The sequence below is a fragment of the Dromaius novaehollandiae genome, chromosome 4 (genome assembly GCF_036370855.1).
Source record: "Dromaius novaehollandiae isolate bDroNov1 chromosome 4, bDroNov1.hap1, whole genome shotgun sequence".
Taxonomy (NCBI): Eukaryota; Metazoa; Chordata; class Aves; order Casuariiformes; family Dromaiidae; genus Dromaius; species Dromaius novaehollandiae.
The window spans coordinates 42,578,347-42,600,123 of NC_088101.1; the positions used below are offsets into that span (position 1 = coordinate 42,578,347).

The 21,777-nt window shown below is 39.1% G+C and overlaps 3 protein-coding genes across 13 annotated transcripts in view; 2 read left to right on the plus strand and 1 right to left on the minus strand.

The window, feature by feature from the left end:
- The window catches only part of RXFP1 (relaxin family peptide receptor 1), a 53,028-nt gene extending 40,288 nt beyond the window's left edge, over positions 1–12,740 (plus strand). For 2 of the 5 annotated variants that reach the window (XM_026120192.2, XM_064510891.1), the window contains exons 10-18: positions 281–352; positions 1,534–1,605; positions 2,362–2,433; positions 4,152–4,223; positions 6,313–6,384; positions 6,629–6,858; positions 8,563–8,973; positions 9,505–9,723; positions 11,490–12,740. In XM_026120192.2, the coding sequence (XP_025975977.2) occupies positions 281–352; positions 1,534–1,605; positions 2,362–2,433; positions 4,152–4,223; positions 6,313–6,384; positions 6,629–6,858; positions 8,563–8,973; positions 9,505–9,723; positions 11,490–11,791 (1,522 nt within the window). In that variant the 3' untranslated portion in view covers positions 11,792–12,740. The remainder of the gene's footprint in view (positions 1–280; positions 353–1,533; positions 1,606–2,361; positions 2,434–4,151; positions 4,224–6,312; positions 6,385–6,628; positions 6,859–8,562; positions 8,974–9,504; positions 9,724–11,489) is intronic. The other 3 variants (XM_026120193.2, XM_026120195.2, XM_026120194.2) reach the window with 3 other exon arrangements.
- Positions 12,741–12,926: 186 nt separating this feature from the next.
- C4H4orf46 (chromosome 4 C4orf46 homolog) lies at positions 12,927–14,822 on the minus strand. The gene is made up of 2 exons (XM_026120197.2): positions 14,558–14,822; positions 12,927–14,325 (listed from the first exon to the last, which is right to left on the minus strand). The coding sequence occupies exons 1-2, from the start codon at positions 14,717–14,719 to the stop codon at positions 14,170–14,172; spliced, it is 318 nt and encodes a 105-aa protein (XP_025975982.1). The 5' UTR covers positions 14,720–14,822; the 3' UTR covers positions 12,927–14,169.
- A 574-nt stretch (positions 14,823–15,396) lies between these two features.
- ETFDH (electron transfer flavoprotein dehydrogenase) overlaps positions 15,397–21,777 on the plus strand; it is a 31,653-nt gene continuing 25,272 nt past the window's right edge. For 6 of the 7 annotated variants that reach the window (XR_010388998.1, XR_010388999.1, XR_010389000.1 and 3 more), the window contains exons 1-6: positions 15,397–15,570; positions 17,565–17,711; positions 18,526–18,755; positions 19,404–19,485; positions 19,759–19,877; positions 20,209–20,286. Coding sequence is in view for 4 of the 7 variants with exons in the window: in XM_064510892.1 (XP_064366962.1) it covers positions 15,537–15,570; positions 17,565–17,711; positions 18,526–18,755; positions 19,404–19,485; positions 19,759–19,877; positions 20,209–20,286 (690 nt within the window). In the remaining 3 variants the exon portion in view is untranslated. Of the gene's footprint in view, positions 15,571–17,564; positions 17,712–18,189; positions 18,278–18,525; positions 18,756–19,403; positions 19,486–19,758; positions 19,878–20,208; positions 20,287–21,777 lie in introns of those variants that run through there. The other variant, XM_064510894.1, reaches the window with a different exon arrangement.

Consider the following 21,777-nt stretch of genomic DNA (forward strand, 5'->3'; position numbering starts at 1 on the left):
TTTCACTAGAAGAACATTATTGTGTTGTCCTTGAATGGCATTTCCATACCACTTTTTCTAATGGAGCGCAGGAATGATGTTACAGAGTACCTGCTGGTTCACTGCAGGCTTGATGACCTGAAGTCATCAGCTAGGTGTGTGGAAAAACTAGATGTCTGGTTACGATTCTCTTGTGTGAAATTGTGAAGTTCTGGTGAGATTTTTCTTCACTATCTTAGAATAATTGTCTGATTGAAACTAATTGATTTGCAGTGATTTTTTTTTTTTTTTAATATCCCAGAGACCTCGAAGGCAACCATATCCGTTATTTAAGAAATGTCACTTTTATCTCCTGCAGCACTCTTACTGTACTGTAAGTAATAGCACATGCTGGACAACCCAAATGAGACATATTTGTGCTGAACAACAGTCAAGTTATCCATAGCAGCTAACATAAAAGTTTCCTAAATAGTGCATAATACTTAGATCTCGAGGAGATTAAATTAGAATGCTAAGTTTTAATTGAACACAATACAGAAAAAACACTGTTTAAATTTACAGCAATTTTCAGCACTAACATATGCAATTAAACTTAACTGAAGTGATTTTGATTGATACCAAGATTTAGATTTTTTTTTCCAATTTCTTACTTGGAAAAGAAGACAAAAATCTTTTAATAGAAAGAAGCAAACATCATTACACATACAAAATCTGTAGCTCACTTCTTCATTTTAAAAAGCTTGGCTGGCTGGCTCATCAATTGAAGAAATTTCCCCTAAGTTTCCTTAATGATGATGTAATCATATTCAAAAAATCCCTTTGACCTTTTGGTAGATTAGTGGGCTCCACAATAGGTGTCACTTTCAACCTTTACTGTTCTGCAGTACTCATGTTCTTGGCTTTCTCTTTAATTATAAAATGCAGGTTGTGCATTTGAGGAGCAAGCACAGTGCCAGCTGAAATAAGGGTGAAGGAAAGGTTGCACAACCATGTACCTGTGTCCAACATGCTGTTAGATCACAAGCCTTCTAGCCCACTTAATATTTCTCCTCCTCACAGAAAATTCATACCAGCATCATATGTGTAGAGAGAAGTCTTAGATGAGTGAAAAACACTCAGATTAAGACCTGGCTGAGCAAACTTATCAGGAACATCGGAGTTTGAACGTTCAGACTTTAGCAAAGAATTATTTTCATTCCTGAAAAATACCTTGAATTCTCGAACAACCGTTAGTTACTATTATTGTACTGTCCTGCAGGCGTATGAAAAAAATCCAGATTCTTTGGACGTTTCTGTACAATTTTAGTTGTCAGTAGATACCAATACAACTGAAAGAACACACAATATATTCACGAACACATGCATGCATAGGCAACAAAAGTTCTTTATCAAATATTAAAATTGTGAGCTTTTAACTGATTAGCTTGTTAACTGAATTAATGAGGCAGATACTTGAAGATGCAGATAAGAGTGAATTTTAAAAGTTTACGCAGTTTCCTCAGAAAACAAATAGATTTCAAAAAGCAGCAATATAAGCTTGTTTTATCCTTTCAGGGTGATGAGACGAAATAAAATCATCTCTTTAAATGAAAACAGCTTTTCTTCTCTCCAGATGTTAGATGAATTGTGAGTTGATTTCTTCTCTTATTTATAGAAGTGACAAAGTTTTATAATTTACATTACAGTTGTGCATTTTATGCATTTAATGTAAGTTCTGTTTCTTATAATATAATCTGGAGATAGCATCCATCCTCAGTTTTATTCCAAATATTTAACAAAGAAGAAATAGTCAATAAAATAATACTCTGAGTATCAATAATACTGCTCTTTTGCTCATAAGATTGTTACACTCCCTGAATAAAGTCATATTAATTACGTATCACATTCTCTGTTTGTGTGTGCCTTCAGTATCTTTTAAACAAGTCTGCCAGTTGCAGTCAGAGTGAGATCTTTACTCCTCTGTCCAAAGTTATTAAGATCCTCCAAGTTTAGTGAAAATGAGCAGCAAGGTAGAGAAAAGAACCAAGGAAAAGGTATAGTGTTGGCTAACCCATATGAGATGTGAAAGGTATTTCCAGGTTCCTGCAGCCCTTGTTAAGAATGTGTTTCGTTCTCTCAGATGTAAACACAGCAATAATAAATTATGCATCTAATGACCTATTTGAACTAACCAGACAAAGAGGAGTCTGATGGGTCATGTTTTCCATCTTGTGTTTTAACAGCATTCTTTTATAGTCTAAGTTTCTGATAACTTATATAACAACATAATATTCTACTTGGTAAATAGAGTAAAACTGTATCTCTTGAAATTATAAAACTTTTCTGTATAATTATTGAATCTACTAAAAACTTACTATATCCCACCTGTGGCTGTTTCCACAGAGACCTGGCTAGCAACAAGATTGAATCACTTCCTCGGTATATATTTAAGGATCTAAAGGAGCTTTCACAACTGTAAGGCTTCTTCATTATTATAGTTATTATACGTAATTGCATATTACTCATTCAGTATGATGTTTTCAGTCATGAATGCTAGGAAGGAAAAGAGCATCTTTGTTCATATGGTTCATTTAAGCTCTGTCTAAAAAATACTTATCTGAAATGCCGATTTATATAACATTTTGTCCTGAATAAATTTGTAAAAGATGTTTATTATCATATCCAAAAAGATAGCAAGTTCTCCCTTTCCTAGATCTTGTTAGTATATATAAAATGAGCTATGCTAGTTATATCAGGAGAACCCAGTAATTTTGATAGGGATTTTTAATCTGATATCAGGATTTGGCTCTAAAAATAGAACTATCACAATATATAAGAGCATCATAGAAATGCTTTGTTAGTAAGTAATTCTTTCTTGTAAGAGAGTTCAAAAAAAGCAGAGGGTGTTATAAACCCGCAGTGACACTCTTCTTTTCCTGTTAAGCGTCTCTCAAATGCTGCCACTGGAAAAGAGGCTGATTACTACGTTTTCCTTGGCTTTTAACTTCAGAAGGACAGAATTAGAATTGACCCTTCTTTGGCTGCTGTGAAGAAAAGGTTTAGAACAGCAAGGCCAAGAAAGGCCTACAACGGTGAATATGGGACAGAGAAAGAGCAGCTCCTGGTAATTGAGAGTATGGCATCTAAGCACCAGAGAGATACCACGGTCCTCAGCATTTCTTATTAGCTACCTGGTGGCTTTGTGGGTTCAGCAACCTGGCTGTTGAGAACAACGTTATTAAATACTCAGGTGTTGGACAGGGAGCCTACACACTAAATCAGGACAGGGCTTTCTCTGCAGAATCCAGAAAGCTTGAGCCCTTTGTAGATGTAGCCGAAGCAGATACCGATGAAAAGTTCATAATGGGAAAAGGAAAAAGCTCAGCATGGAGAGTCCAGCCCCAAATAGGCATTTCTGTGGGGATAGAAATGAAAGGAAGTGGAAAGAGTCACAGTCTTTCTTACATAATCTGAGAGACATGAATCACAAAATTTAAAGACCTCTCAGAGCATGGCCCTGCACATTTCCTCCTACCTTAGTTCCACATTTTGATTTTAAACAAGGTAGGAGGAAATGGGCAGCAGCAAAGCTCCCTAGTGGACCTATTATTCGTATGTGCTCCATGTCCCTTTTGAGAAAGTATCCCTGCTTTGCAGCTGCCCTAAACAATTGTTTCACTAGAGAATAGCTTCATGAGCAAAGCCCCCCATAACCATTTCTGTCTGGTACAATTGCAAAATCCTGTCACTGTATGAGGAAAAGTTACACAGCCAAAAAGAGAAGGTATCTAGAAATGTGCTTGCGCTGAGTGATAACAACTGACTCCACTGTCTGTTTTTGTATTCCATTGCCTCTGTCTCTTTTTGAAGACAGAAATTATTATGAAAAATAAAACTAATTTTTTAAAATACATGTAGTTCAATTAAGTTCTTTTATTTAAAAGACAAGTCCAAAAAGTTTAGCAATTAAGTATTTCTATAGTCAAAACCCTAAAGCATGAGCTAGTGTTTCCACCGGCTTAATAAGCCGAACAATGGTGAATGAATGTTACTATTCGCAGTTGCAATTGCCAGTACCATGGGTCCTCACTACAGGGCTGAAAATGAAAATAGATTATGTAGTTTGACTTTATCTTTAGAACAAGCTGTAAAGAAGATGTACAAAAATACTTATGTCTATGTTATATTCACAGGAACCTTTCTTATAATCCAATCAAGAAAATACAAATGGACCAGTTTGATTTTCTAATTAAACTCAAATCCCTGTAAGTATCACCTTTTTATGTACAAGAATCTTAGCTATATTTTCTTTGTGATTATGCAAATCTCCTTGTAGAAGGACATTAGTCAGAATATTTTTTATTAGAAATTACATTTGAAATATTTTATGTTTATTGATGTTGCTCAACAATTTGAACCTGGAGAATAATTACTAACAATATTCAAATTTTCCTTCCTGAAAATACCAGCTTTATTATGGAAGTTATTCCAACACAAAGGGATCATAAATCCAGCTTTACAAATGACATAGTCTATTCCATCATTACAGAGTAAGATTAAAGGACATTCACGTGCTTGGTGTCAGATAGCCATACTGCTCATAAATAAGTTATTACAACAGCCAAATTCAAAACCCATTTTCAGCTTTGCACAACTTGTACATAGAGAACTTAAGGGTCATACAAGGCCCAGCTGGGGCTATTAACGCCAGGGACAGATACCATTAGACTAGGTAAAGACAGTAATTTGAAAGGAATTTGGTATATGCGCCAGTTTGATTGGGACATATTTCGGTTCTTACAGAATCTCGTGCTTGAGCCATGAAAAGAGTAATATAAATCAAGTAAAATCCAGCTGTCATTTCAGAGAGGGTGGGTCTTCTACAAATCTTTTCGAAGAGCATAAAGGGAGCTTTTAGTGGGTGTGCTAACACAGCAGCTCTGACACAAATTTTGCAACTGGAACACTGAAGCTCTGTGACAGCGCAGTGACAAACTTGCAAAGGTCAAACCATCCTGTGGTAGATCAAACATATCCCCATAGGCCACTGCATGTCTCCAGTAACCAGCTCAGAATAGCACAGCAATGGTTCTTGTTAGTAATCGTCTGAAAATGGGGAACCAAAAAGAAATGCCTCCTTGGATAGGAGAGTGATAGGATCCTGAGCTGTAGCTAGAAGCAATTGTGCACATGCCTTTGTCAGTCCAATTCTCACACAGTGATTTGGAATCCAGTGGCCAAATTCAACTAAATTTGGCAAATGGCTAAAGATTTGAAAATACCAGATCTCTACAAGCTTCATGAAAATAAGCAGCTGAGCACAGGAAAGAATAATTAAAGCAGCTGAGCACAGGAAAGAATAATTAACTAGTTCCTCCCTAACAGATGGGATTAGGCGTATACTTTAGTCATTATTTAATTCCAAAGAATCTGTGCACTTGGATGACCAGGAGCTTCCATATTTTTAAGATAATAAAGTGAATGAATCTTGAGAGAGAGATCTATAGGAAACTGAACGTCTTTATCTTCAGCACTCAGTTTATAGAACACCAATTGCTTGTTTCCTAGCTTGAAATAATAGGAGTAGCTGGGGACAGCAAGCTCCCAGATTTATTCCAATGCTTAACTAAAACCAACAAGTTTCCATGTTTGGGCCTTACTTTTTACTCCTAGCAAGACTACTCTCCAATCCAAATTTGTATATTTGCATTCCATATTCTTCTATCATTCACCAGAAAACCAAAGTTTTAAAAGAACAACTTGTACAGTTACACTTCGCTGATCTGACACTGAAAGGGAAATAATAGTGCAATTTTTCTTATATTAAACAAATTTTAAAATAAGAAAGCCCATCTATGTGTCGCAAGTAAGCCTTTGCACACAGTGTTCTGTGTACCAGTCTCCTGCTGCTCTTGAAAAAGTAAAAAGTGAATTCCTGCAGTGGCTTGTTTGTCTGGTAAGCACTCTCTGGGAGAGAAGAAAGAGGAGAAATGTAAAATATTGCTATTGGAACAAGTTATTATTTTCCCAGAGATGATGAAAGAACATCAGTAGATCAATACTCTGGAAGGGCAACATAATAATTGTAAATTGTACTGCTGAGAGCACTAAAATAACCTCCTTTGTGCTTTTGGAAGAACAGCAAGTTTATTAGAATTAACTGCAATTCATTTTATTTCATTTTAGCTATTATGTAGATTTTCCATTTAAGTTTCAAAGGGATGACAGATTAGATGCAACCGAAGTTCATCTCTAGCTTCATATAATCGTAGGAACACAATTAAACTCTCAGTAAGCTTGTTGTTTTACCACTGAGTTTCCATTGCCTTTTTATTGAGAGTATATTGTTTACAGCAGCTTAGAGGGCATTGAAATTGGAAACATTCAGAGAAGAATATTCAGACCCCTTAGAAACCTTTCCCACATGTAAGTAGATTATTCCAATTTGCTTTCTTTGGCTTGAATTTTACAAGTTACAAAATACTGAATAATTAAAAACAGAAGTATATGAAACTTGTCATGTAATCAATTGTCCAACTTGACAATTTTTAATTGGTTTTTCTTCTTTCAGAATATGGACATTTTATTTTTTCTAAATAGTTATTAGACATCTTTGCTATTTTGGTAATCAAACTGAAAGCCTTTCTTATTTTTTTTTTCTCACAACTAGATATTTTAAGAAATTCCAGTACTGTGGATATGCCCCTCACGTACGCAGCTGTAAGCCTAACACTGATGGGATTTCATCCCTTGAGAATCTTTTAGCTAGCATTATACAGAGAGTGTTTGTCTGGGTTGTATCTGCCATCACTTGCTTTGGAAATATTTTTGTTATCTGTATGAGGCCTTACATCAGGTCGGAAAATAAGCTCCACGCCATCTCAATAATGTCTCTCTGCTGTGAGTATGCCACATATAAAAGAATATTACTTTAGTCTGCTCATAGTGAATGACAATACAGCATACTGTATCTTGTGCACCATGAAGTCTTGTTAGATAATGCTTCTGCTCAAAAACAATAACCAGTTGATAAACTCCAAAGCTTTCATGTCTGATTTTTACTGCTGTAGACATTGTGTCAAATTCCCACTTTCTTCAGTAAGAAGAGATAAAATTCTAATTTTTTCAAAGGACCATAAACCTAGATTTTACTATGTACTTGTGAGTAAATAGTAATTTGTGTGTGTAAATATTATTTGTTTTCAAGATAGTTATACTCTTTTTTTTTTTTTTGCATGAGCAAATAGTTGTGTGCAAATATAGAAAATCAGTCACTCCTAGATCTCCAATATTGAGACTTATGTTTCTTATTTTAGTCCTAAAAGCAAGACATTCTTACGGACAAACTGCTTGGGAGTACAGTTGTTATAAACCCAAGTACCCTGTGTTTAGTTTTGATACAAGGGTGTCTATCTAAACTGAAATATTTCACAAATTTTTAGTTGCATTTTGAAAGGTAACTGTCAACCATGTATAAAATAAGATTGCAGCTTTTCTAAACACAGCATGCCCATGATTTTGAAACTTTGTTGGCTTTTTAACCATTGGAACCAACAGTCTGAACACCGCGGAAAAATTCTAGCCAAAATACCCGAGATGTCTTCAGGTCTATGTTGACAGCTCCTCTTTACTTCCCAGGGCTAGTATTACAGAAATGCTTATCATTAAGCCTTTTCTTAGAAAGCCCATACAAAACAATCTAGAGGAAAGAAGAGAAATCATGATATTTCAATGTACCTAAAAAGCAAGCAATGCTTGTTGTCCTCCTAGTTGCAGAAAATGACTTGAAAATGAGAAGCAAATGCATCATTAATGCTTAGAAATTAAACAGATCTCCAAATGTATCATCTCTTAAGCCTGTGATTTTTAAGCCAACCTCATAATTTTGGGGAATCAGACACATTTCCGAACGTGTGGGATCCTGAAGGGTTTACAACAGTAACAGTCATTCTAATGCTCAAAAGGAGCCTGGAGAACATCAGAGTGATCCCTCTGACATTACTCCAGAGGTGCACAGGAGCTTCCCTTTGCATTCTGCCTTTCACTGCTAATCTAATGAGAAGCAGGTTCAGTCTTGTTTGGGTTTGCAGAGTGCTTTCAAGTCTTGTTAAAGGACTGTGCATGTTGTTTTGGAAAGATTAAAAGGTGGACAAATCAAAACTAAACTTTGAGTCCAGCAGAGTTGCTCAACTCAAAGCAAACTATCTGCAAGCCAAACATCAATGTCAAAATCCAAAAAAAGGGTTGCAAGAATATTTCTATAGTTGAAAGTGTGTCTTTTTCTATCTGCAAGATAATTTTATTTGAGCTTCAAAAAAATCAGTTTGGAAACAAGTATGGAAGACAGAAAATCAGTCCAACAGGTGAAAACTTGAAAAAAAATGAGTAACAAAAAAAGGAGAAATAGAACAGAATTATAACGCCTTAGTTAGAATGCTATTGAGAATTATAATACTGATTTTATATCTATCTGCATATTAGCTGACATCTGTAAATATACTTTCATATATACATGTTTGTATGTCTGTTTTTCAATATACATATACACAAAAAGAACGGAAAATTCAGATGTGTAAATAATGATGTTAAGCACTATGCCCACAGGTGCTGACTGTCTGATGGGAATATATTTATTTGTGATTGGAGCTTTTGATCTTAAATATCGTGGAGAATACAACAAGCACGCTCAGTTATGGATGGACAGCATTCATTGTCAGTTGGTGGGATCGCTGGCTATTCTTTCTACAGAGGTGTCAGTTTTACTATTGACTTTCCTGACTTTGGAGAAATACATCTGCATAGTTTATCCTTTTAGGTGTTTGAAGCCCAGAAAATGCAGGACAATTTCCATTTTGGTTCTTATCTGGATAATTGGGTTTGCTGTTGCTTTTATTCCACTGAGCAATAAGGAATTTTTCAGGAACTACTATGGCACCAATGGCGTCTGTTTTCCTCTTCACTCAGAACAATCAGAAAGTTCAGGAAGTCAGATTTATTCTGTTGTCATTTTTTTAGGTAAGTTGCATTTCTTCTTTATGATGATTACAGCTATAATGAGCCTAGTTTTCAAACAAATATGACAGCTTTGTTGTGATGTTCATAATTCATATTAAGATGCTCGTGTAGGCACTCAAAGACTTTTTCCAGCCTGAATATTTCACATTAGATAGATACTTACATATGTTAAAATCCATAAAGGGCTCAGAAAGTAGAAAGCAGTTAGATCCATTAAGTATCTGAATAAATAAATTTTGTCAGGGAAGTAGAGAAATGTTAAGACTAGAGAACTACATAATTTGGATCTGATGGCAGCCATTGATCAAGTGATGATAATTAAAATGTACACTGGAGTACAGGCAACAATTCAGTGTTCTAAGTGAAGACAGACTCAGATTGTTTGGCCACTTAATTCTCGTGGACTAACAGTTTAGACAAAAGATTCCCTTTTACAACCTATCCCTAATGTTCCCCAATATACAAATAAGTAACGTGTGCAGTTGCCATTATGGTTTCAAAGGATAAAACTAATTTTAACTTCCTAAACAGGTGTAAATTTGGCAGCTTTTATCATCATTGTGTTTTCCTATGGAAGTATGTTCTACAGTGTTCACCAGACAGCTATTACGGCTACCGAAATTCGAAATCATATTAAAAAAGAAATGACCCTTGCTAAACGTTTTTTCTTCATTGTATTTACTGATGCACTATGCTGGATACCCATTTTTATTTTGAAACTCCTTTCTTTACTTCAAGTAGAAATACCAGGTAAGTTCTTTCTTTTGTGCAGTTGTTCCAACTGCCTCTATTTGAAGCCTGTTATTCTTAATTTAGAAGAAAAAGAATTGAATGTATTGAACTGTATTGCTGTAAAGAACTGTATGCTATGTATCTCTATATATAATGCACACACACACTATAATGAACTATATAGTACATTATATTACTGCATTGAACTATATTAGTATAATCATCAAAGATTAGTCACCTTCATTACAGTCAGCCAAAACCTCAAAAATTCAAAGCTTGAAAGTCTGTCTCCATAGAATATCTATAAAATGTACAAAATGTATTTGAAAACCAAGTTTGAACTTGGCTTTTCTCATCTTACGGCTCTTGGTGGTTCTGCTACCTGAATATAGTTCAAGACAGTATAAATTTTCCTACCTTGATTTCACAATAAAATTCTTTCTCTGAAAAAATTCCTTTTGCATACTGATGCTTATAGTTGAATAAGTTATATAAGGCAGTCTTCTTAAAGCTTATCTTCTTTATGCTGTGAATAAATTCCTGTGTGTGACTAGCACACCTTAAAAGGTAAAAAATTAAACCTTATTTTTTGCTTTTCTTTGCAAAAGCAGTACATGCTAGGAAAACAGACTCCTTTAGGTAGGGCTTGTAAACTCTGTTGGAAAGAACGTGTTAGTATGAACAGTGGTACCAGCAATAGACTGTCAGACTCTACTGTGTGAATTTACATACAGATATATGTCACTATATATATATTTCTATATATATACACACACACACACACAGATATATGTCACAGATATATTGGTGAGAAAGCGTTTTAGTTTTGTCTGATGGGCTGACCAAAAGCATTGGAGTTACCTTGAAAGTTTTGACTTAGATGTCAAATGTCTGAAAGTTACGTTGATCATGTACCAGTATTTTCAATTATACTAAATCTTCCAAAATGTTTTGTCATGAAGTTACCCAACCACCTAAAAGACTTGAATTTTAAAGAAAGTATTGTGAAAAAATAGAAGCAATGTCTGCCCCTCAAGAAATGAGCTGACTTACCTCCCGAACAGTAAGGATGAGAATGGGGTGCTGGGAAAATGCACATAGGGCCTGAAATAGGCAGAAGAGAACAGGAAACCTTGGTATAGGAAGAAGGTACGAAACATGCAGACCCTTATCACCAGAGCAAGAAGGAAATAAGGATGTATGTGATGTACTTTGCATGGGAAAGAATGGAGAACTCCTGGCATAGATAAGCACAAACACCTTCTGAAGAAAAAGGGATTGGAGGATATTGCTTTGGTGGAGGACAGGACATCAGGGACATAGCTGTAATTATGATTAATTTGGGGAAGTGGATGGGGAATGGAGACCACAGGAAGAGATAGGGAGCAAAGGGGATACAAACAGATGTGGGGTAGGTAAATGCAGCTCAACCAGAACAAAAAGTATGCTTGGGGAAAATAGGGAACCTTGCTGCAGAAATCATAAAAAATTGGGAGGCAAATGGAACTACCGGGAAAGTGAAAATTGTCAGGATTTGCAGGCAGTCTTTGAAGTAGAGGAGGGCAGCACCTATGAAACAGTAAGAGGATTGGGTTGTGCCTGTGTCATGAGTGTTGTAACATGAACTCAGCCCAGAAGTGCATGACCTCACAAGCTCCTGGACTACAGCTTTTAAAAGGAAGCTGTGCCTCAGCAGCATGAAGTGCTTGTATTGATTAATGGGTACAAACACTATTAGATATTACAGCTTCCTTTTTGTTTGTTTTTTTTCCCCCCTCCTTAAGGTACCATAACTTCTTGGGTGGTGATTTTTATACTGCCAATAAATAGTGCTTTGAATCCTCTTCTCTACACTCTGACTACACGACCTTTCAAAGAAATGATTCATCAGGTCTGGTATAATTACAGACAAAGAAGATCCAAAAGAAGAAAAGGCAGTCAGAAAACCTATGGTCCATCATTCATTTGGGTAGAGATGTGGCCAATGCATGAAATCTCACCAAAGCTATCAAAGCCTGTTCTTTGTACAGACTCCCCTGAAGCATCAGTGACTACACAGTCAACCAGACTAAATTCATACACATAACTACACTTTGAATCTTCATAGTGACATCTGCACTGTTTGCTTCACATACGTGGATTTACTGCTTTACAGCAATGAGGAAAATAACAAGGGAGGGGACACACTGACTTACCAGAACCAGGAGTCAAAGCAGGAAGAAGAGAGACCAGTGTGCCAAATTGCAGGTAAAACTGATATAAAAATATTTTTTCCATCTTGCAACAGTTCCTGACCTTTTGACAACTCATCCGTGATCAGGATGAAAATGTGTTTTTTTCTCCCTCCTCCTCTCCAAGAGCATTTAGTGTGAGATGGACAAATAGAGGGCTATCAGCCCTATTAGGTGTCGTGACATATAAATTTTAATCTTGACTTACATTTTAATTGTGCACGTAACTAAATGCATTATGGTTAAAATAATGTAGGGAGCACAACCATTCAGCACTTCTTTTTAGTAGTACTGTAGTCCCCAGTGTCACAAGGGTAAAGTCATTTTACTCTACCTAAAACAATCATCTTTGTACACTGAAAAAGGTATAAGGATCAGGCAGAGGCAGTTTCTTCACATATACTTACTGAAGAGAACATTTTCCATTACAAATTACCATAACTTCCTTAGTTGTCTTCTAATACTGCACTCTCAGTCCAATGGCCTAGAAGCCCAAGATAAAAGAAATGCCTCTTTTGCATTGATGATTTTGAAGCTTTTTAAAACAAAGTTAAAAGATACTTCTAATGTTTGCACTTAACTTCTTAAATATGTAAGAAGTAGAATTAAAGCTTAGTGTGACTCACACTTTAACTGTTTACAGAATTTTGGATTATCTTGAAATCAAAAGTTGTTGAGCATCTTGTTTCCACTACTGTATGTTTTATTGAAATAAAGGATGATCTGCTGATCAAAGTGACTTCTTCTCCAAGTTGTTTAGCAAAATTTTAGGTTACTGGAAAAAATAGCCAAGTGAAATCCTGCAATGTGGATTGCCCTTTTAATTATCATTAAAGCTTAGCATGCTCAGTGACTGAAACAGCTTTTTATAAGGAATATAAGGACACCTGTCCTTGCCCTTGCTTCTATTTTCACTTGAAGTTGATTATGGATATATTCAATGTTCTTTGTTTCCAACAAGTAACCTTAGAATATTTAGTTAGTTCAAAATTTGTTGTAACATCTTTATTCTTTCGATAACAAAACTACAGTTTGTCTTTTAAAAATCCTTCTGCTAGTGAAAATTAGGCTCACTACAAGTCATGGTACAGCCACATTCTCCTGAAGCTTCCCATTGCATTTCAGTATTATTTTTTCACATTACGCTGGTAAGGGATACAGAAGTTTCAATGCAGCTATTTATTACAGATTAGTGATCTTTCAGACCAAAGGTCCTGTTTATAGTAGACACTTGATTAACTAACTAGTTACTGCTTGAGGCAGGACATACAATAGGCCAAAAACATAACAAGTTGCTGCCCTTGAGATGGGAGAATACAGTTCACAGACACTTTTCTAATTGAAGGAAGCTTGTACTAATACTTGAAAATAATCCATCCTATCAGTAAGCAATACAGTTAAAATTTTTACCACATAGATATCTATGGTCCATGCATAAGGCACTTTGTATTTATTACAAGTAGTCTGGTGTAACATTGTTTGCAATTATCAAACTCTTTGCAAAAGAAATGCAGCTTTATAGAAATATATTGCAATACTGCCTAAAACAGTAAGATTTGGGATAGCGTGGCTTATCTATAGCTCTTAAATAAGACCTCACTGGCCGTATTATCCCATCCTCAACCTGAAGAAAGAGTGTGCATAGAGGAAAAGAGAAATTAGTTTTACAGGTTTCTCTGGAGTTAACAGGGCTTCTTTTAGCATGGTCAAAGTTCTTAAAAAAGATGGCTGACAATACATCTTCATGGGATACCTCCTCCCCACAACCAGTGACTTCTGGATGTACCTTACAAGTTAACTTTGTCTCCCTTATGTTAGCAAAACTGAAAGTTCTTTCAAATATGAGATCACCTGAGCTGCAAAGGAAGAGTTTAAAAGTTACAACTGACTACTCCCCCTAAACAAAGTTATTTTACTCAAGAGACTTATACATAGTATTCATACACATACAAGTTATCAAGTATTTTCCAAAGAACTCTCTTCTAGCTCAAGGGGAGTAGTTGAGAAAATAAACCCACCAAGTGAAATCGCTAAAAAAGTTGTTTAAAAAAATACTAGGCACAGTGTGCAGTAACACATTCAAGTCTCATATAAGCAGACAACCTGGTATGATCCCAACCAAGCTGTACTGTCACAAGGCATGGTCAGCAAAAGGCAAATACTTTGGGATGACTCCACTCTCAGCATCCCTCAGCAGGCAGCAGAAGTTCCCGCTTTTTCCACGACGGTAGGGTTACTCGCTGGGTTTCAGAGAATCATACCCCTCCTTCAGCAGGTCCCGCCAAGTTTTAAGAAATCTGGCGTTTTCCGAACATTTGGTCGCAAGCTCTTCCACCTGGGCTGACACGGCAGACGTCGCCTCCAGGATCTTTGTCAGCGAGAAGGCAGCCTGGAGGACAGAGCGAGAAGTTGGCGGTCGCCCAGACGCAGCCGGAGACATTCCCCGGATCGACTACCCGTTTGCCCCCTGTTATCCCAGGGCCGCGGCAGCGGGGACGCATCAGCCGGAGCCCGGCAGGAGCGAGACGAAGGGAAAGGCCGGGCCGCGGAAACCGGAGCCGCCGTTACCGCCGCCCCGGACCCCCTTCCCAGCGCTGCCCGCCAGGGAGTCGGTCACTCACGTCTCCGATCTGCATCTCCACCTCCTCCAGCAGCTCCTGCGGGTGGCCGGCGAGGTGCTCCGGCGGCCGCGCCCCCCTGCTCCAGCTGCGGCTCCTCCTGGGCCCGGCGCCGGGCGGGCCCTCCGGGAGCGCCGCGGGCTGCAGCGGCCCCGCCTCAGCCATGCTCCGCTCCGCCGACCCAACGGCTCTGCGCGCGCCTCGACGTCCGCTCGCCCCGCCCCAACGGCTCTGCGCGCGCCTCGACGTCCGCTCGCCCCGCCCCAACGGCTCTGCGCGCGCGCCTCGACGTCCGCTCGCCCCGCCCCAACGGCTCTGCGCGCGCGCCTCGACGTCCGCTCGCCCCGCCCCAACGGCTCTGCGCGCGCGCCTCGACGTCCGCTCGCCCCGCCCCAACGGCTCTGCGCGCGCGCCTCGACGTCCGCTCGCCCCGCCCCAACGGCTCCGCGCCCCGCCCCCAAGGCTTCAGGGCGCCGGGGAGAGGCTCGCCCGTATCCCGGCATGCACTGCAGCGCACCAAGCACCTCCTTGGCGACGGGGAGTGCTGCACCGCCCTCGAGCGGGGAGCGCCGCTTGGAACTGTGGGCATCGCGCTGCACGCCGGGAGCGGTAGTCTTTCTCGCCGTGGTGCCCGCCTGGCTTAGCTACAGATTGGTCCCGTTCGCAGTCCACACGGCGCACAGACACGTAAACCATCGCGCCGCTACCCCCATGTTCCTGCCTTTACATATTAGGCGAGGGAAACGGTTCTTTTGGCGGCCCCTGGTGGCGAGGCGCGTGCGTGATGTGTCCCCGCCGGCGCCCCGCTCGGGGGGCCCTGGGAGCTGTAGTCCTGGCGGCGGGGGCGGGGCGGCGGGGGGGTGTGTCGCCCCGCAGGCAGCCGAGCGCGCAGGCGCGGCGGGGCTGAGGGGAGCTGGGGGGTGAGCGGCGGGGGCGTCGTGGCGAGGCGCGAGCGCCCCGGGGACAGCCGTGAGCCGCCGCCATGTTGCCGCCTCTCTGCCCGTCTTCCAGCCGAGGTAACGCGCCGGGGGGCAGCGGGGGCAGCGGGCCGTGGCGGGGGCACGGCGGCCGCGGCGGCGCCGCCCCTCGGCGCGGAATTGGAGCAAAGGTCGGCGCCGCCGCGGCGCCTGCGCAGCCGCCGGGGGGAGGTCGGGCTGGGCCGCTGTCCCGCCGCGGTTCCCCCCTCGTCGCGGAGGTCTCTGCTCGTTTAAATCTCCGTCGGAGCATAAAACTGCGTAGTAGGCACCTGCGCGGTTTGGGCTAGCTGTGTATTCTTTTTTTAATGTGCTTTACCTGGTGTTAAGCGTAACGTGGCGCTATAAAAAGGTGCCTGTTTTGGAGGGATCTTTGCTAAGTGTTACGTGTTTTAAAAGCTGAAGTGGTTGGACGTACATCATCATTGAAGTAATAACCGTAGAAATAACGTCCTGGCGGCAGTTGTCAAAGAACTTAATACGAGCGAGGTTTTGCTCTTTTTTTAGAGAGTGTTTGCACCACTTCGCGCTGAATTGCTTCATGTTATGTGAAATATCAGGTCTGCAAATTCTCAACTCTGCAGTAACACAGTCACACAAGTTGTCGTTCAGTCAGTGAAAAGTCTGTTCAGGTGCCATTTCAGAGTTTGGACCTGCCTTTGTAATTACCAAACATATTTCTAACTCAGTTTCCCTTTTTATTTTTGCCAAATACTGAGTATATTTCTAACAATGCTATGTAACTCATCGTACCATCAGTCCTGTTCAAATAAAACATCTCAAAAAAGAAGTTAAGGTATCATGTTTTAATGTGTATTGGTGTACTTGTTATCTTGCATATAAAATACATTGCTTATTCGCACATCCGTTATTTGAAGCTGTCCAGTTGCAGGTAAAGGGTACTTGTGAGTCACAATAAGAATTACTTGTTACTTACGATAATAACTTTTATGTTATATTTGTTACGTACAGAATTGCTGTTAGGAAACTGACATAGATAATACTTTTAGGTTATTACCTTGCATATAGAGACCGGTAGCCCAACTGTCACTATGTAGTTATGATGGAGGATGTTTGTGGTGGACTTGTTCATCACCATTGACAATGAAACACATCAGCCATAGTGTGTTGGTGACTTTGCTTATGTAGTTTGCAGAAATACTGTATTTCAAATACAATATTCTCCCTCTCTGCCCTAAAATTAGATTAAGGGAATTCGTAATGGAAGGCAAAATAGCATTCAGCATGCGTTACCTGACAGACCTTTTAACTCTAACTATTTTGGGGCTACACTTACTAGTTCTCTGAGTACAGATCACATACAACTTCAAAACATGAATTTTTTTGTGAAAGAAATCAGAACAAGCATGTGACGTGCCCTTTTGTCCTGTTTTGCTCATTTGAAACTTATGTATTGGTCCATTTGCTTAATGAGAATGACTAATTTGTTGTGGCAATAATTAATGTTTCTGTAGCAAAGGTAAAGATTACCTGTATCTATTTCTAGCTTTACTAAAGTATGTTTGTTTAAGTCTTGGCTTTTAGTATAGATCATGGTATTTACTTTAGATCAGCTGCTTAGAATCAGCAGCCCAGGCTGTGTGTCTGAACATGTATTGAGATTGCAAAAGGGATGAACTTGTGTGTCCTTTCTCCTGTTTTTTAGTCCTTTTTAATGAAGTCTGCAATAAATCTTTTGACTTTAAAAATGAAATAGGAACTTAAAAATGTCTTTTTCCTTTGTACATACGTGCAGTATGTCAGCTGTCAGAACTGGTTGGCTGGTGTACTTGTTCCTTGAGTGGTATTTGCTTAAAGGGAAAGCTCCCTGTCTTTTTTTTTTTTTTTTAATATAAAATTACACATGCACAGTCCTAGTTGCTGAAAATTTAAAAATCTGTATATACACTTCCCTGTCTTCATTTGACCTGGTAGCCTTCTAAGGCACTGTAATATTTGTTGTCCACTTGTGTCTCTGAAAAATGGAAAATTTTGGGAAGCAAATGATTTGGCAGATCTGTTTTTTGTTTTTGCAGCATGTCTGTTTTTTCGTGCTTTAAAGTTGATAAAGAGAGACTGCCTTCCATCACTACATATGGCAGGATATGCATCTACTACCTCTGTGCCTCGCATAACTACACATTATACTATTCATCCTCGGGAAAAAGACAAACGATGGGAAGGTAAGTGAAACTATGCATTTTAAAAGCTTCTTTTTATTTTTATTACTCAGTTTTAACAACATGGAAATGTGTTGCTGTTTTTTTTCTTTTTACAGAGATTCTGTTCTGTTAAGTACAGTAGTAATGTTCCAAATGAAATTTTATGGTTGCTATCTCACAATGATTGTATTTATCACTATAAAATCAGGTCAGATTGAACTTGATTCTAGTTATGTGAAGAAAATACATATATTATTTTTACTTGAGTGACTGTCACAACAAGATTTAGTCGTGTCTGTATTTTTTTGATTTTTCAATTGCTCTCACCATGACAATTTGTGACAAAATAAGAGGAATATTCATTTCTGGCCATTCCAGCCTATATATCCAGCAATTTTAATGGCTTCAATTCCAGAACGGCTGCTGATTAATTAGGGTAAAATAAAATAACTTGTTTTGACTAAGGATTTTTTTTTCTTTTTTTTTCTCTCTTCCCCAGAGTTTCACCAAGTGTCTTCGAGACAGCTAGGCAACTATGCTCTTATTTTTAACATTGCTGATACTTATCTACAATGTATAGAGACTGAGTATGTTATTGTGGCTTATCTTCTTATCACTTACAAGAGCTGATTTTACATTGACAGAATAAATGCTAAAGTCTTTCTACCCTCTTCCAAGTACTGAAGTGGGCATTCTGTTGAATATTTAGCCGCCTTTTATGCAAGGTGATGTTACTGTGATGCCTGGTAGCGGTATCGCAAAGCAAGGTTTAGTGAGAGAGAGGGTAGGGGAAATTTGAGATCCATTTGCTTTATCATCTTTTGTCCTATTGAAGGAGTAAACATGGAAAGATTTGCAGAGGAAGCTGATGTTGTCATAGTCGGAGGAGGCCCTGCGGGTCTTTCTGCAGCTATTCGACTCAAGCAGTTAGCCACTGAGCATGGGAAAGAAATACGTGTTTGTCTGGTGGAAAAAGCTGGTCAGATTGGTGCACATACACTTTCTGGTGCTTGTCTTGAGCCACGGTCCTTAGAAGAACTTTTTCCGGACTGGAAGGAGCGGGGGGTATGTATGAACATATAAACATTGCAATTTGTCTCTAGGTTGTAATAAACTCTGTATCCAACACGTTGTATACGTTTGTTCCATTTAAAATGTGGTGACTTGCCAAAAAAAAACCCTATCTTCTTTTTAGTCCATTTCCTGTAGGGCATCAATGCTAAATTTTTATGTCTAAACAGATATGTTGTGGCCTTTGCTTTTTTATATGATAGTCTTACTGCACATACTTTGTATGTCTGGTGCTTCCTGGGATGCACTACATCTGCTGTGTTTGTGCAGAATCCAACTCCTGTGCATAAGCAATAAGATAATGAATTCTTTGCAATGTCAGACTTGCTGCTTCTACACAGTAGTTCTGCATACACTCAGAAAATGATGTACAGTACACTGATTTTTGTGCAGACACGGTGATATGATGGAGGCCTAAGATGCTTCTAGGAGATTTTGTTTCCTCGATAGCTGTGTTTATTCTTGCCTGATCACTGTTTCATTAGGGTACTTTATCTTCTCTATTGTGAGAAGTATGTAAAGCATGTCTGTCCTATAGAAGCTCTTCATTAGATCTTTCATTGACTGCCAGTTTGACCTTTTATTTTTTTGCCTGGCAGGAAAAAATAACTCAGTACTGTTTTTATTTTCTTTTTTGTGTAGGCTCCACTTCATACTCCTGTAACTGAAGACAAGTTTGGAATTTTAACAAAGAAATTTAGAATTCCAGTGCCAATCCTCCCAGGTAAGGCTTGTTGAGGAACCCTTTGGTAAAGAGTCATTTTCTTAGCGTCTTTTTGAGCTTTTTCATAAATGAAGCAATTTTGTTTCACTATAGTACAGCAAGTGTACGTAGAGTGTAATAGTTGACAGTGATAAGGTCCACATAGACGAGGCCTGTAATAACGTGACACTACTGTGAAGATAGCAGTTGTAACAAAAGATGCAACATGTGATTTGTACAAGTTCTGTTATTTTGCTTAGTGTTCTACATTTTGTGTGTGTGTGTTTTGTCTAGGACTTCCGATGGTTAATCATGGAAATTACATAGTACGGCTGGGACACTTAGTGAGTTGGTTGGGCGAACAAGCAGAAGCTTTGGGTGTTGAGGTGTATCCAGGCTACGCAGCAGCTGAGGTATTAACATCAGTGTGTATATGAGAGGGGGTTTTTGAACCCCTGCCCCTCACTTCGCCCCTAGTTACTTGTATGTTCACAAGATTCCTCTTAGTAAAGTGCACTAAAACCCTTGTGTTTCAGTGCCCTAAATTCCCAGCCCAGATCCAGCAAAGCACAAGTGGACCACAGCGTATCTGAATAATTGCGTAATCTTGACCACTAGATGGCTGAAAGACTTGGTGCTTAGAAGTTCTGCAGTTGCGGGGTTTTTTTTTGTTTTTTTTTTTTTTTAGTGAATGGATTAAAATGACAGATCATTAAAATGTTTTTTATTTAAATATTTCCAAAGGTTCTTTTTCATGAAGATGGTAGCGTGAAAGGGATTGCAACTAATGATGTAGGCATCCAAAAGGATGGAGCACCTAAAGTAAGTAGCCAGCTTTTCCGTAGCTAGAGCTCTAATTATGGAATTGATATATCTGTTTCTAGTGTCATCAGTAATTTTGCTACTCCCTAAGAAAAATTACCTAACTGAGTACCTGTCTTAAGGATTCAATTCTTCCATCTCTACTTATAAAATGGTTATCAGTATATGGAAGTTCTGGTGTCAGAACAGCGTAAACTGTTCAGTAGATCAGTAGGAAAAGTCTTTGCAAAAAGGAGGCTTGTTTAAGAGTGATTCAAAGGAAAAATCGCAAGGGTGCTTTGGCATATGTGGATTCAGGGAACAAAGGAAAGAGTTCCAGGAACTCCTAGAGAAAAGGCGTGGAAGTGAAACGGAGAGCTGTTGTCCCACTGGTAACTAGCAGCACGTAAGAGAGTTTTTCTGTCTGATTTTTCTGTGGTGTTTACAACTGCAGTCACGTTTGTTGACAGTCTGTCTGCAGTGTTGGGGCAAGGTACATACTGAATCTTCCTACCTTTTTGCTGGTTGGCCACTTACCTTTACTTGCCGGATCTGGAACGTGACTTCTTGCCGTAAGTGTTGGACTTTGGCAGGCTTAGCAGAATCCAGAACCTGTCGCAAGCGTGTTGGTTCCGTATGCGAGGCACAGGGTGAATTCAGCACTTCAGAGTAATTCAGAAGAACCTTCACAGAGAAGTAGCTAGCAACAAAATTCTGAGTACTGGTTTTTGTCTTAAATTTTACTATCTTTATAAAGATTCTTGCTAGTTGCATAAAATTTCAAAGAGGTATTTACTTCCACGTAGAAGTCTGGGCTATTTTCCCTATATAAGGCAGGAGTTGAGAAGAAAAGACTCATTCTTGTTTTAGGAGAACAAACCCATTGGAGGAGGAGCTGAAGGCAGAGAAAAATAAAGCCTTTGTATAATACTGTTTGTCTCCAAGAGTGGCTGTGTGCATGTGGATATACACACATTTATTTTCAGCTATATGTTTTCTGCAGTGGGAGGTACAAGTAATACATATGTTTGCTGTAGCAGTGAAAAATTGGTTTAATTTGCAGTGTGAAGGCCGCGAACTATGATTTTTTTAAAGCATCTGCAAAACCTAGAAAACTTTTCCTTTTTTTCTGGGAGAATGTGTCTATTACAAACACTTTATCTGTTCTCTTCTTCAATTTGTAAATAAGTTGTCTTGCACTGCTGCAAAATTCTGTGAGCATTCAAGTGTATGAGCTATCTATTAGGTCAGCTGATACTACCTCCAGTGCATAAGGTTCAATTAAATAAATACAGTGTATATAATCTTCAAGGCAAGAATATCTTCAGTGTGTTTATACAGAGCAGAATAGAATAGACTGTGGTTGATGAATAGGGTCTCACCCTCTGATCAGCACAAATCAAATAAAAATGCCAGTGATCAAAGCGTACAGTAAAAAGTTGCACGTCGATTCTTGTGTAGATGCTGGAGAAGGATGTTAACTCTGAAATACAACTTTGTCACACTACTGCA